The following is a 14,204-nucleotide window of genomic DNA, read 5'->3' as shown; positions in this document are numbered from 1 at the left end:
ACTAACTTAATGTCAAACTATTAACACTTTATCTAAAAAAAAATCTTTTATGTTTTGAATTATAGTTCGATATACAAAAACTGCGAATCTACTGTGACCCAGAGCAAAATAATCGAGAAACAGTCTGTGAGATCCCAGGATTTGTGAGTATGATAGATGAACTTTTGAGGACTACTTGGCATCTTTTACAAATCACTGTTTAAAGCTGACTCAAGGAATTCTTAAAATACGTAATACCACGTTGATTCAGCTGGTGTAAACAAATACTTGTTATCTGTGCAGTATCAAGTGACACAACTTGTCTGTTTTCAGCCTTACTTTTGCACAAACATATTTTAGAAGTTTTTTTTTTAGTTTAGATATTTAATGGTGGAAATTTGACAGCAGTATAGAAGAATCTCAGAATCTTCTGTTACAATTTAAGATTTTAAACATTATAAATTGATAAAACAACTAAATTACAGGAGTGTAAAATACTTTAAATATTACTTTAAAACTTATCTGATATATTTCTTGCTACTTGTCTGGTTATTTAATCTCTGAAATTTTTTTACATTACCAACAAACCTGTATTTTTAAATCACTTTTTTCTATCAGAAGTATCTTTTCTGATGTCTGTGTTAAATATCCCATTGACTGAAATGTTGCTAAGATTTCATCAAGTATGTTATGGATAAGACAAAAATAAAATCCTGTTCATGATTTTGTGATTTATGGACACAATTAGGAAGCTTATGGGGATCTTTTGAGCCTCTCTTTGCCCTCTTACTTACAGTTAATTATGCAATGAAATGTGAAACACATGCAAACAGATTTGGAAACCATCCGTGAAACCCAATTCAACCCCGATTTTCAAAAGCATTCAGCTCCCATCTCAGAATATAAGCAAGAGATTATTTTACACTGGAGTTTCCTTCAGGATGTCCTCCTTTGTTTGGTGTCTAAAACAAACTGAGCTAAAGATAATCAGACCAATGTTTTACTAAGTAAACTCATATTCTTCATGTGATTTGGCTTAGTATTAGGACCATTTTGCCAGTGTGACAATTGAACCTGTGAATCTTCAACATCCAGATATTGTATTTTTTGTCAAACATGCACAGACCCCCAGCTAGTCTGTTTTCCTTCTGTTTATTTGGGGCCAGTGTGTCTATTGAATCAGCACCCTTATTAGGGCTTTTTCAAAACTCACAGCTTTCATTCAAGCAATAAGTAGGTGGCTGGATTATTAGCTGTTCTGGAATTTGACTGTGTGTGTCAAGAACTAATGGGTTCAGGAGCACTTTTGTAAAGTTAACTTTAAATCCTGAAGTAAATTTAGTATTTGACTATTTAACTGCACCACATATCTTTTTCCTCTTTACAAAATGGAAGTAGGATATGAAAAATAAAAAAAAAATTAAAAAAAATTTTGCATAAAGAAAGCAAACACTAAAAAATCCATAATATCTTATGTTCTCTGTGCAGCAAAGTCCAAGCAAAAAGGTTGCTGTTTGCCAGTTTAATTTCACTTGCTGCTGTTGTAAATTAAATTTGGACTTTACCCATGAAATTCTGGACTCCTTCAGAAAATAAAAATGTTGGATGATCTCCAAGGAGGAATATGTGGTTTGTGGTTGTATTCTGTTAGAGTGTGGTTATATCAGAGCTCCTGAACTAAGCAAAGGCTGTAAATACTAATGACAGGCTGAATTTGTCCCCTTTCTGCAAGATACCTAGCTGCATAGTAATTTTAAGCTCCCTCTGTGATCTGTGGAGAAAGACAACCTTCTCCAGAGGTTGCCTAAGAAGAAAATTGAATACAGAGGAAGCTGTCTCTCCACAGGCTGTGTATGAAGCCTGTGTGCATTAGAAAACTCCTGTACATGATGTAGCTACTGGTGGCTGCTAAGCCATTATGACAGACAATTTCATGATTGGTCTGCTGAAATATTTGGGGATGGATTGTTCTGTGCTGTTGCTGATACTGGACAACTCAGTTCAGTTGATAGCAGAATCTAGTGCAGTCACACAGGAAAGTGAGGAAAAGCCGGCCTTGCTTTTTTTTTTTTTTTTTTTTTTTTTTTTTTTTTTTTTTTTTTTTTTTTTTCTGCCAGCTCTGCTTCTGCGTGTTTTCCCAGGTGCTAGATTCAGGCAGAGGTCAGAGATTTTAGCAATATTTTCATACATTCTCTGACATGAATGAGTAAGCAGAGGATTTTTTTTTGATGGCAAGTTACTCTTGGCGAAAGGTTTAACCCAAATCTAAACATATAGTGTGTAAATATTTACATGGTTCAGTATTAATTCTAGTTTTGTCATTGCCTTTTAAAAATTGCTACTGGTAGCTCCTGTTGAAAGACCCTTAAAAGAAATGAACTAAAAATTCATATGCATTGATAGCAGCTGCATGTAAGTCTGAGAAAGTCTAAAATTTTGAATTATAACTTCTTGACAGTTACAGCCCTAAATTTATGATTGTTTTGGTAGTTTTTACAAATGCTTATTACAAGTATTGCTGTACTCTTAATCTGTGTTTCTTCTTGTTTCAGAACGCAGAGGTAGGCTCAATCCTAAACTGCTTAAACTCAGTTTAAGGTAGTATTTGACTTTATATACACTTCTTATTATTCTAGGGCATATACATTTTGTTTTGAAAAGTGGACAGAGGTTTGCTAAGTTTACAAGTGTTGGATTTCCATTAACTGAACTCTAGTCAATAGACAAATTAAAAAAAAAATCAGTTTTCTGAAGAAACCCACATGTATCAGAATAAATGGCCTGATTTTTTTTCCCCAGTTCAATTCAATTGCTCTTATTTGCAGAGCTGGATGCCATTGCAAGTGAATGGGCATATACACAGTAGCTGTTACCTGCATCATGCTAATGGGAGCTACCTGAAGGGGAGCTTGTTTGAAGGCTTAGTATGATAGCTTCCCGAGCCATGCTCATAACTCTACTACTTGGTACCATTGCAAAGGAAACGTGGATTTTTATTTTGATCAATCATTTGACCCTGAGAAAGAATTCCATTCAGAGAGCATTGTAAAAAATTTGCATTATTTTAGAAAATGTGAGTAGAATATTATAGAAGGTTATTTAGATAATAAATAGAAAATCTGCTTTTTTTTTTTTTTTTTTTTGTATCTTGGAGTCTTAATTTTTTGCCTGTCTACAGCTTTAAGAACTTGCTAGGGGAAAAAGAATTCACTGAATCTAACTTCAGCACATAAATTTACTACAGATGTACCTAAATTTTGAGTGCCTGACCTTGGACAAATGGATTTGATCTAGTAGCTCTCCCCTTGCCTACCTCAGTAAAACACCGAGGTTTCACGTGGTCTCAACGGTGAGAAGTAGATATCTAAAAAAATTTGAAATCTCTAGAGGGTGATGTGATCTGCCAAGATTTAGTGTTTACTGCTGTTTGTATAGGGATTATAGGTTGGAGGAGGTCACCTAATGGTCATTGGAGGACGAGCACGCTGGGGACCAGAACTGGTGACTGGTAGGAGTTGGTAGTAGTGGCCATGCCCTGCCTTTCCTCAAGTAGCTTCGTAGTTGGGCCACATACCCAGGAGGTAGGACACCTGGGCTTTATGTTCTTTTCAGGCTTGCTACACTTGATAGCATGTCCATCGGTTAAGGCCATTATGCTATACATAATATTTATTAGATTCTTTTTACAAACTTTAAATCTTTATATTTGGTAATAAAGCACACTTCAAATGATGAATATCATTTAGCTTAGGAGAAGAGTTTTGCATATCGCCACATGGAAAATTACCAAACTGTATGACAAAATATTTGCGGGAAAGTAAATAGAGTTTCAGGTATCAGCCCGGTATGGTACTTAATTTTTTATTTATTTTTCTCCTGGGTAAAATGATGAATTCATACATGCAAAATAGTTGGAGGGCAATATTCAGGTAAGCAGAAGTTCCAGCTGAACAAAGGAGTGAAAGCCAGGACCTGTGCCACCTAAGGAAAATCAGCTTCGTATAATGTTGTGATATATTTGTTAAATGCTTTTGGCATGTGTATTGACAGTTGGTTTCACTCTTGGTAGTGCATGAATGGCCCTAGTGATGTAGGCTCAACGCCTGCCCCCTGCATATGCCCACCAGGAAAACAAGGACCTCCAGGCCCCAAAGTAAGTTTCCATTCTGTCTTACTGAGCATACCCAACTTTTTTTCTCTTTTTTAATTTCTTATGTCGGTCAGCCATAGTCAGGCATATTTAAAAAGCAGGGGACAAGCTCTCCTAGTTCTGCTTTCCAGTCCATAAATACAGTGATTATGATCCTCAAGGCCAGGTTTTGATGCCATAACTCCTAGTAACACAAATATGTCTTTTATTTTTTAAAGAAAATGCTCATGGATATAAAATTGTATTTCCTTGCTACTTTTCAGTAAATGATCTTACACTGTTAATTGTTTGAGAATGAAATGGTTTGCTAATAAAAGCCTTTAAATGGTGAAGCTTTTTCCTTCCTTGTTAAAGAATGGGCTACATGCTTACTCAGAGAGTTCCGCCTTGGCTGTTCTGATGACCTCCCTTCAGTGTTGGTGAAGGACTAAAATGAGACCCAGACTTGAGTCTCAAATGTCCAACACGGCAGACTCAAATCCCTAGTATTTTACTGTAGTACCTTTCCCAATAACTGTGCTAAGCAGTGCTTCCAGAGTTACTAGCTTGTCTTATAAAGGTAGCGAACAAAACTCCAAACCGCTTGTCTTTCATTAAGCAGATGATTAAAAAGACTCTACTCTCATTATATAGGGAGTTAACAGACTGCTGCAGCTACCTCAAGTCAAAGAGCTTTTTGTTTTGACTTGAGGGTAAGGGCTTTTCATCAGGGAACTGGAATCCACAAGATGAAGATCATTATTATGGGGATGGACTAGATGACCTTTGAAGGTCCCTTCCAACCCTAACCTTTCTATGATTCTATGATTATTTCATGTAATAGAATTTTTGTGGTTTTTAACCTTTTTCGTTTTTAGCATATTAGAGAAAAAAAAAGAGAGAGAAGAAAGTATTTATTATTACAAAAAAAATTGAAAGCCACACCCTGTAAAGTACAAAGGACTATGAAATGTCAGAATTAGGGTGACCCATACAATTTTATTTAGATCCCTGCTTCATATGCAGTCTTTCAATTGTATTGCAGTATAGTATTTGTTTGGGGAGAACTGAATAGTATGGGTGACAAGATGGTGTCATGGTTTCTAACACAAAAGACTGCAGAAAGAGTGAAAATGAAGCCAATTTAAGATTGTATAGGTTATCTTAGTTACAGTATTTCTTAACTTTTGAATACTGGGCTTTGGAACCATATAAATTTAAACTTAATTTGTGAGTTTGTGTTCTTAATGGAGTACAATAAAATTAATTAAATTAAAACAATTTAAAATTTATATTTTAATGTTTTCAAGTTAAAGGCATAAAATTTTATAGTTTAGACAGTGTATTTTCACTCAAATCTCAAACCTGAACTTCTTAATTTAGACAATAATAATTCTGGATAATCTATTATTAATTTAGCAAATGATAGCTGTTACACTTTTCTAAAGAGACATTATTCTATATCCTTTCTGATTTAGTTCAGCATTATGTTTCTGTGATTTATATGTGAAAAGGTGTTTTTTCACAATCACATTGAAAGGTAGTTTCCTATTTCCCTCCTAATGTCCTCCCTGTTTATAACAATTCTGCAGTTGTAACTGACCCATGGGTCTGTTAATGATTCAGGCTGAAGTAAGCAGTACCTGCTTAATGCTCCTGTAGAAGTAAAATGTTTCTATAGATCAAGTCTTATTGAATTTTACTGGGCTCGAGTCAAGTCCATTAGTAAAATAAACAGAAACTTTTAATGCACAAGGAGCATATATTGAGTAGGAAGTTAAGTTCCTGCTTTCCTACCATAAACATGAAGCCTGGAGAACTGACTTTTCTTTTCCTTTAACATGGTTCTAACAGAGGTTATCAAAATAATTGCAAAGGCCCTATAAGCAGAAATCTAAAAGAATATATTTTATAGACAGCAATAAGTGTGTGGAGAAGAGTTTAGTATTTAGCAGCTTTTAATCCTAGTTCCTGCCTTTCCATTGCTTTTGCTTTAAGAGCTAGACTTAGCTGGGACAGGTGAAAGTTTTCTTCAGAATAGAACTACTAGCTTAACAAGGTATTAATAAAGATTTATTTATCTTTGATGAAAAGTGTTTTTATTTTGTTGATTAGGATGTTAAAAAGCTTGAAAAGCTTTTGGCTTGAAAGCCAAATTTGTGCTGTAACTGAGCATGGGCTCGTGTCTCCAAGTCCTGCACAAGAAGTTAGGGAGAATTTTCCCAGGGAGGGGGTTGCAAGATCAATTCCCTTTTGCTGTAGGAATTATTTCTCAATAGCAGGTATCTAGGCTTGCAGCCACTGTTCAGTGGAATGTATTAGGATTAAGGTTGCTCTCTGCTAATTTTAAAATGTACTTTCATATCGTTTGTGTGTTAACATATTGCTTCTCTATAGGGTGACCCTGGGCAGCCTGGGAATCACGGTTATCCTGGTCAGCCTGGTCCAGATGGTAAGCCTGTGAGTACTAAAAACTTAGTCATATATTGTAAATGCAAAACTAACAGGAGAAAAAACATGTACCACTGATAGCAGGTTTTCAAATTTAGGTGATTTTTCCTCCATTCTTTGAAACTGTGAATGTCATTTAAGTGCTATCTGAATGTAACAGTTCTATGAATATGTGTGGTTTTGTTTCATAGTGGTTTTGTTTCAAGCAAAAATATTGTAAATAAATATTAGCATGAGTCAGGCACTGTTGTAAAGCAAAGAACAGGCTATGAGTGCTCCTGTTGCATCAGTTTGCAGCAGCACTCACTTTCTGACCTTCAGTCTTTGCTACTTAAGAATTTTTGCCTTAGGAAGCACTTTAGGACAGCTAAAATCCTGTCTGTTTTTCTTTTAGAGATTTCTTCTCATGTTTAAACTTGATTAATTTAGTTTCTTTTTAGGCTGCCTCAAGTAGTCCATCAAAATATGTAGATATACATATACAATGTTAAAAATATAGATATTTTGCAGTTCTAAAAATTATGTGTTAAAACACACATCACAAAAATACTTGTATTTTTCTCTTACCCTCAATTTTACTTTTTAGGCTGGCATTCCATTAGTATGGATGGTAAAATATCAAAGAAAGTGGATGAATAACATATGTCCCTAAAATAAAAATGACAGATTTGGCAATAGCTTGTCTGATACTCATGGTTAACATTTTATTGTAATAAAATTGCAATAAAAGCAAATAAAAATATAAAAATAGCATCAGGTTTCATTAAAAAATATATTAGATCTCTCAATATAATTGGAAGCCTCTAAGATACTAACCGTCAATCTTCTCTGTTGACTGAGGTTTTGTTGACAGCCTGCAGTCTCTGTACCACCAAGTGGTGGTGTGCAGGTGCCTCTGGTGTGTTAAGAGGAGGCAGGCCAAAAGCTAGAAGACTTGACCACCCGTGTTTATTTTCTAAAAGTGTGGCCTCTGATGTTGCTTATTAGCTTATTATTCATTAGAAGCTATTTTATTTATGTTTAAAAAATTAAAAAGGAAAAAGTAAAAGACAGTTGGGAGCATTAAAAATAATTTGCTTCTGAAAAGAAGAGACTTTGTCTACTTGGATACCAAAAGCAGGGAAAAAAAAAGTTCATGCACATACTAGAAATTGTTAATTCATTGTAACTTTTCATTCTTATTGTGAGGACTACATTTTCTGGTTGAGTCCTTAGGTTGTAGTGTTATTTTGAAATCTCCATGGTGAAACAGAAGAAAAGGTAAGCATCATGTCTTGAAATCCACAGATAATACAATTAGGGAGGAGTCCCAAATACTTTTGAGAATAAAAATGTAAGATGTCCCAAAACATTAGAAAATGTAAGTGGATGAGTGCCGAGAAAACAAAGTAATTTATGAAAGAAATATTGGATTATGTACTAGGGAACTACTAGTCTGTGGGTTTGGTTGAGACTTAAAAGGGATATTAAGTTATTTTGGGCCATTTTAGTCAACACTTGAAAAAACAGAGAGACTTCAGAGAAGGGCAACAAAGGTCTGGATTGGACCTTTCACTCTTTTAGGAATTTTCCTGTCCTGTGGAAAGATTAATGAGAGTAATGTAGCTGATCACAAGTCTTTCCCAAGTCTTATCAATTTTACTACCTGTAGCATGTTATTCCTGGTAAAGAGGCACTACTCAACAACTTTGATGGCTTCATAAGAACACCTAATTTTCTATTTTTGTTAGGAATTTTTAATACTAGTAATACATTTAATTTCTATGTCAGCTAAAGATGAAAACAGTGAGCTTGATACTTGGAAGTGTGTGTGCTCTAAGGGTAATAAATATTACTAGTTACAAAGACAAAGCTCCATGCTACACGTTATAAAATGTTCACATTTCTCCTATTTTGTTGCTTAGTTACATGCTGGCCTTTTCTTAGGGATAGCAGCTGGTTCATTTAACTATGGTGATTCGTTTTGGGAGCAGAGTTAGTTTGATAGGAAAAAATAGGCACTGAAAACAAGAAATGCAATTGTTTCTAAAAACTGAAAATTCCTCTATTTTAAAATATGGGACTTGCTATATTGAAATCTGGCCATGGTAGTCCTGGTGACCCAGGAGAGCAGTGAGCATGAATTTTTCAGTAGCTCCACAAGTGAAAATCCTCATTTTTCCCGTGATATAAAACCATTTTTATACTTTTGCTTTGTCTTAAAGAGCTTTTGATAGCTGTTATCTTCAAAGTTTTTTGGAACTCAAAGTAGAGAAAACAAGCTGAATGGAAATTGTCAGTGCTAGAAAATACTACCTTTTGGTTCCAGACAATAATGAGAATACAAATGTAAAAATAGGAATGGGTGGAATCTGAGCTGGAGAAGTGTGATCTAATCAGAATAACTTTCCAGTTGATTATTGATGGTGCTTAAGCTTCTGAAAAGCAGGCCTTTCTCCTGTACAATGAAAAGTATACAATCTGTTTCAACTCAGAGTTGCATGGGAGCAGGTGTCCATAACATTTTGACCATATCAATTGCTAGAAGTAGACTTGCAGTATGGATAAACATAGCAGAACTACCTTTAATCCAGCTAACTTTGATATTTTGAAGAATAAAATAATAAGCTGTAAGTTGTAAGCTGTGTAAGCTGTAGTGAAGCCAGAATGCACTTGATATTGGTAGGAAACTGTCAGTTTCCATTTTCTTTTTTAGAAAGTAGATTAAGACTCTGTTTCTGAAGTGTCCAGTTAACTGCAACAGTATTGTTTTAGAAGCAATTTGTTATGACTTTTTAGTACTTTTTTAACAGGTTTCCACTTCAATTCTGTGTATCTTCCCATAGCACTGAGATTTGTACAGTGTGAATCATGAAAAAGAAATAAATTGATACTGTAGTCTTTGTAATCTGGCAGTTATGTTTTTTTTTTCCTGTGAGTGAGTCATAATGTGCATAGATGGACGTTCTCTGAACATAAAAAAGGTTAACAAAAGTGTTTGAGACAATTTGAAGAGAATCAAAAAGCCCTGCTGAAGGAGAAATTTTACCATTTTGCTGAACTGAAGTTCATGTTATTTGAAGTGCTTACAGTTAAATCCTATAGCTTTATTAACTGACCAATTTTTTTTTTTTTGAAAAGTGAACTGTAGCTTTTTGCACTTGTTCTTTGTAAGGACACAATTGCAAACCTATTAGATCATCTGCAGCTCTGGCCAGTACATTACTGTTCCTTACAGTAGATTCTTGAGTGCTTTCCAAGCTAGCTTTTAGCCATGAACGATGGGAGACCCTTTAGATACATTGTGCAGGAAAACAGATTGCTCTCTCTGACTTTTTCTTTCTGTTTTACTTACTTATTTGCTGATACAGTTTGCACATTTCCTGTGCTGTCAGTGATTTTCCTTGCTTGAGATAACTTTGCTTGCATGAATCTTTTTAGCTGTATCCCCTGGGGAAGTCTGAAAAGCAAGCTCTTAATTCGGATGGTACAATGGGCTTACAGGTAGTTGTGTATTCAGTGTTGTTTAATCAAATGGCATTTGCATGAAAAGCTTTTCCTGGAAAGTCAGTCTTTTCTGTTAGGAAACACATTTTTATGTTCTTCTCTAAAGTTATTCCAGTTTGCCTATCTGGTATTAATTTTCTTGGAACAGTATAACTGGTCAACAAAATATTTCTTCCTCTGAGAAAGATTTTAGGCATGCATTTATATTACTGTATGTAACTGATTTTTAAAGTAAAACAGCAAAGAAATTTTAGTTTATTGTTTGTGGGCTGGCTAGGTTGTTGTAATACTTAAAGTTAGTTTTAGTCCAGAAAAATTGAAAACAATTCTCATTAATATCTTCAATATTACCAGAAAATAATTGTTCACCTGGTGTTACCGAGTAAAATTGTTTGCTGTAATATTTGTGGAAGTGAACATAAACATGACTGGTTTTCAATCATTCTTTAATTGTTTTTTCAAATAATTTTGTTTATAGGTTCTTTGTTTTGTTCTTTAATTGCCACCTCTATTTTCCATACTCCAATACATACAGAAAAGTTCAATTGAAGTAACTGGAGAAAAGCACAAAAGTGAGAAGCATAATAAGTAATGAAAACACTTTTTTAAAAATAAAAAATGTCATTAGGGATCTGAAATTATAAAATTGTCTTGTCAGGAGAAATAGCACTGGTAAATAAACACAAGGGTAAAAATAGTATTTGAATCTCAACTGGAACTCATTTTAATGAGCATTATTCATCAGAAAGAAGCAGCTGGAGTGGTTGCTGGCCCTGAGAATGCTCAACAGTCTGACTGGGCGGTCACAAAGCCATTTTTTATTCCAAAGGATACTTTATATGTACTGGGGAAAAACTCAAGTTAAGAGGGAAAGTAAATGAACAGAGTCTCTGCAGTGACCACTTGTGGTTAATGAGAGGTGATAGGTTATCGGTCTGCTAAAAGAAATTAAAAGATAACTTATTTGTCAATTTTGAACTTTGAACCACGTGGCTGGCAAATCTGGACAATTTTCCAGTATTCCATTCAGCTTCATTCATGAAATTCTGGAAATATTTGCCTTGTCTTTACAGTGTCCACAAGCAATAAGCAGTTTAAAAATAATCTGTTGAGACTGACTTTACTGATACACCCAGGTACAGAGTTCATAAAGTATCAAAAGCCTCACCTAATAATTAATTTCTGAGCATTCTAACGTTTCATTTTAAAAAACGATAGAACGTTATTACAGCTGTAGTACCTAGAGTTTAATAATATTTGGTGACCAACTGAAGGTTGAATCTTTTATGATGAACTTAGTATAATGGCAATGTCCAGCTATTTCAACAGTACTTTTGGAAAAAAATGAGTAATAGTTTCATGTATACATCTAATTACCTCCGCTATTGGATGGTTTGTCTGTGGATTTAAGTTGGTATAAACTCTGCAGCTACATTTCTCAGGGAACTTTCACAGACGTAGTTGATAATTCACCTGTAAAATGTTGCTCTCAGTTCCAGAAAAACACATATTCCTCAGTAACACTGTGACCTTGTTATTCTTCAAGGAAATATGTTTGCTCCATTCTAACGAATAGAGTCATGTAATGGCTTCACTGAGACCTACTGCTTTGAAATCAGGGTGAAGCCTGATGCTGACTTGTGTTGCATACAGCTATACATTTCAGACAAAAGACTATATGGCTATCTTCAGCAGTGGCCAAGGGCAGATGATAAGGATGAACATCTAAGCAGCGAGCAGGAACTTATACTCCCTTGGTACATCATCCCATCTCCCAGGAGTCTGAAGCTTGGGAGCATTTATGACTTTTTGTTTAATAATCTTGATTTATTTTTTTTTCCTCTGTGGTATTTGAGCCCAAAACATCATGCTCAGGTAAAATATACTGCTCGTGGCTCTGAGCTATGAAAGTGTTGGCAGATGACAGAGTAGCCAATGGAAGGAGATATAATCAAATGGAGAAAGAATTAAACAGATTGAAAAAACCCCACAAAAATGGCAACAGACAAGGCAATGAAAACTTTTCTCTACTTTTCCCACAGTAATGTTCACGTGGTTACAAATCTCTGATCAGGAGTCACCCCCAAATTTATGTTGGAGGGTAAAGGCTACATTTAGTTACCTTTGTGATATGATGCTGGATCTACACTTCATTTTCATGTTTTGGTGTGTGTGAAAACAGAGCGGCTTCACTGCAGAGACAGTTCTGGTAGCCTGCATAAGCAGGTGCCATGAGAAGTCCTTCTACAGGGCTATGCTCTTTAACAGAGGAAGGAGAGGGGAGATGACACTTGTTTTGAGCTCTGGAGTTATCACTGCTTAAGAAAGTCCCAGAGAAAGGAATGAGGCAGAGGCTCCAAACAGACTTGCTGGAGAGGAGCATTTGGCTGATCCGTGTGTCCAAAGGGGCAGGAAAAAGAGAAGCAGTAGGAAGATGAGTACAGGCGTAGTGAGGTGTTAGAGAAGGTTGTTTGGACGTGGGATGGGAAAAAAGCTCCTTGAAAAAAGGAGGAGGAAGGACCTGAGGCAAAAACATTAGATGATAAACAACTTCTCAGAGAAAGGATAAAACACTTAGTCCAAATACATCAAGTACTTTCTAACATTTCTTTTGCCTTGCAGGCAAGTTACTGATATTGCCAGTCAGGAAGAAGGTCATAGTATGACTGCAAATTTGAGCCTAGGCGTGAATACATGTCTGAATAGCTATAAGAGTTTCTGTCCTTTAAGATGGAATGTATTTCATGAGAAGGATTTGAAAACGTCTCTTCTAATCTAATCCTTTAAATAATTGTATTTTAAATGTACTAAAGATTTTCTGCAAGAGACTTCCACAAGAGGTCCGCAGACCTCTCTGTCAGGATGTTTTCCTAACACCAAGTTAATTTTTTCTTTTGCAGTTGAATTCCATTATGCTTAGTTACATCACCCTAAATAGTTCTGTTTACTTAGTGTTTACAGTCCTTAAATATCTTTAGACCATTACTGTTGATCCCTGGTTATTCCCTAACCAAACTGAGCTTGTTTACTTCTCCCTTGTCTTTCCCAAGTATTCCTGTTATCATGCTTTTCTCATTTATGTTGTTCAGTGACTCCAAAACCTTTTCCATAAGTAACTGTGCAGTGCCGTTGTCATTACCATATCAGTATGTCCTCTGTTTTTATTTTATATTTGTCTGATGTGATACATCTATGGATGCTCGCTGAACTTTTGTTCTTTCGGCATGCAAGTGCATTGAAGATGTACTTCTGAGGTTTACTCTGCTATTGCACCTAAAAGTCCTTTGGAATTAATACTTGTCATATGTCCTTCTTGCTCAATTTTTTTCCCTCACAGGTAAACTAACTTTCATTTTCCAGCAAGGCTCTTAATTCACTTATGATGACAGGATTGCTAATTTGTCTGTGTCCTTTATGTAAATTCCTTGGCTTAAGTTGTCTGTTTGACTTTTTCCCTTAAAATTATTTGTAAATTATTGCCATTTTCTTTAAATTCCAAAGTTACATTTTATCTGTGATTTTTTTTGATACCTAGTCATCTGGTACAAAACTAAGCAACTCAGTATCTTGCTGTTTATCACTTTGTCTTTACAGATTTTCAGGCACTAGAAATTAATCAGTACTGTTCCCACCCACAACAAATTGAGAGGGATATTTTGTATAATCCTGTTTTCATTTGCACTGATGAAGGAGAATGCGTGGACGACAACTTCCTCCTTCAGGCGACAGAGGAGCCGACAAGGAGGGGTGCCATGCTCAACCTTGTGCTCACCAACAGGGAGGGACTGGTGGGGGATGTGAAACTAAAGGACAGCTTTGGCTGCAGCGAGCACAACACGGTGGAGTTCAAGATCCACGGGGCAGCGAGGAAACTACATGGCAAGCTCTCTGCTCTAGACTTCAAGAGGGCGGACTTCGGCCTCTTCAGGGACCTGATGGGCCAAGTGCCATGGGAGGTGGCCCTGGAGGGAAGAGGGGCCCAGAAAATTTGGTCTATATTCAAGAAGCACCTCCTCCAAGCTCAGCAGAGGTGCATCCCGACGAAGAACAAGTCGGGCAAAAAGGCCAGGAGGCCTGCGTGGATGAGCAGGGAGCTCCTGGACCAATTGAAAGTAAAAAAGGAAGCCTATAGAGGGTGGAAACGGAGACAGGTAGCCTG

At 35.9% G+C, this 14,204-nt stretch overlaps 1 protein-coding gene across 1 annotated transcript in view; it reads left to right on the top strand.

Moving 5' to 3' along the window:
* The window catches only part of COL21A1 (collagen type XXI alpha 1 chain), a 94,608-nt gene that overhangs the window by 22,999 nt on the left and 57,405 nt on the right, over nt 1–14,204 (top strand). The window contains exons 7-10 of the mRNA XM_086744329.1: nt 66–143; nt 2,532–2,540; nt 4,049–4,132; nt 6,506–6,568. Coding sequence (XP_086600455.1) covers nt 66–143; nt 2,532–2,540; nt 4,049–4,132; nt 6,506–6,568 — 234 coding nt within the window. The remainder of the gene's footprint in view (nt 1–65; nt 144–2,531; nt 2,541–4,048; nt 4,133–6,505; nt 6,569–14,204) is intronic.

Source organism: Chlamydotis macqueenii, chromosome 3, assembly GCF_036417535.1.
Source record: "Chlamydotis macqueenii isolate bChlMac1 chromosome 3, bChlMac1.mat, whole genome shotgun sequence".
Lineage (NCBI taxonomy): Eukaryota > Metazoa > Chordata > Aves > Otidiformes > Otididae > Chlamydotis > Chlamydotis macqueenii.
Note: the sequence above shows the minus strand (reverse complement) of the source record. Positions and strands in the feature narration are given on the sequence as shown.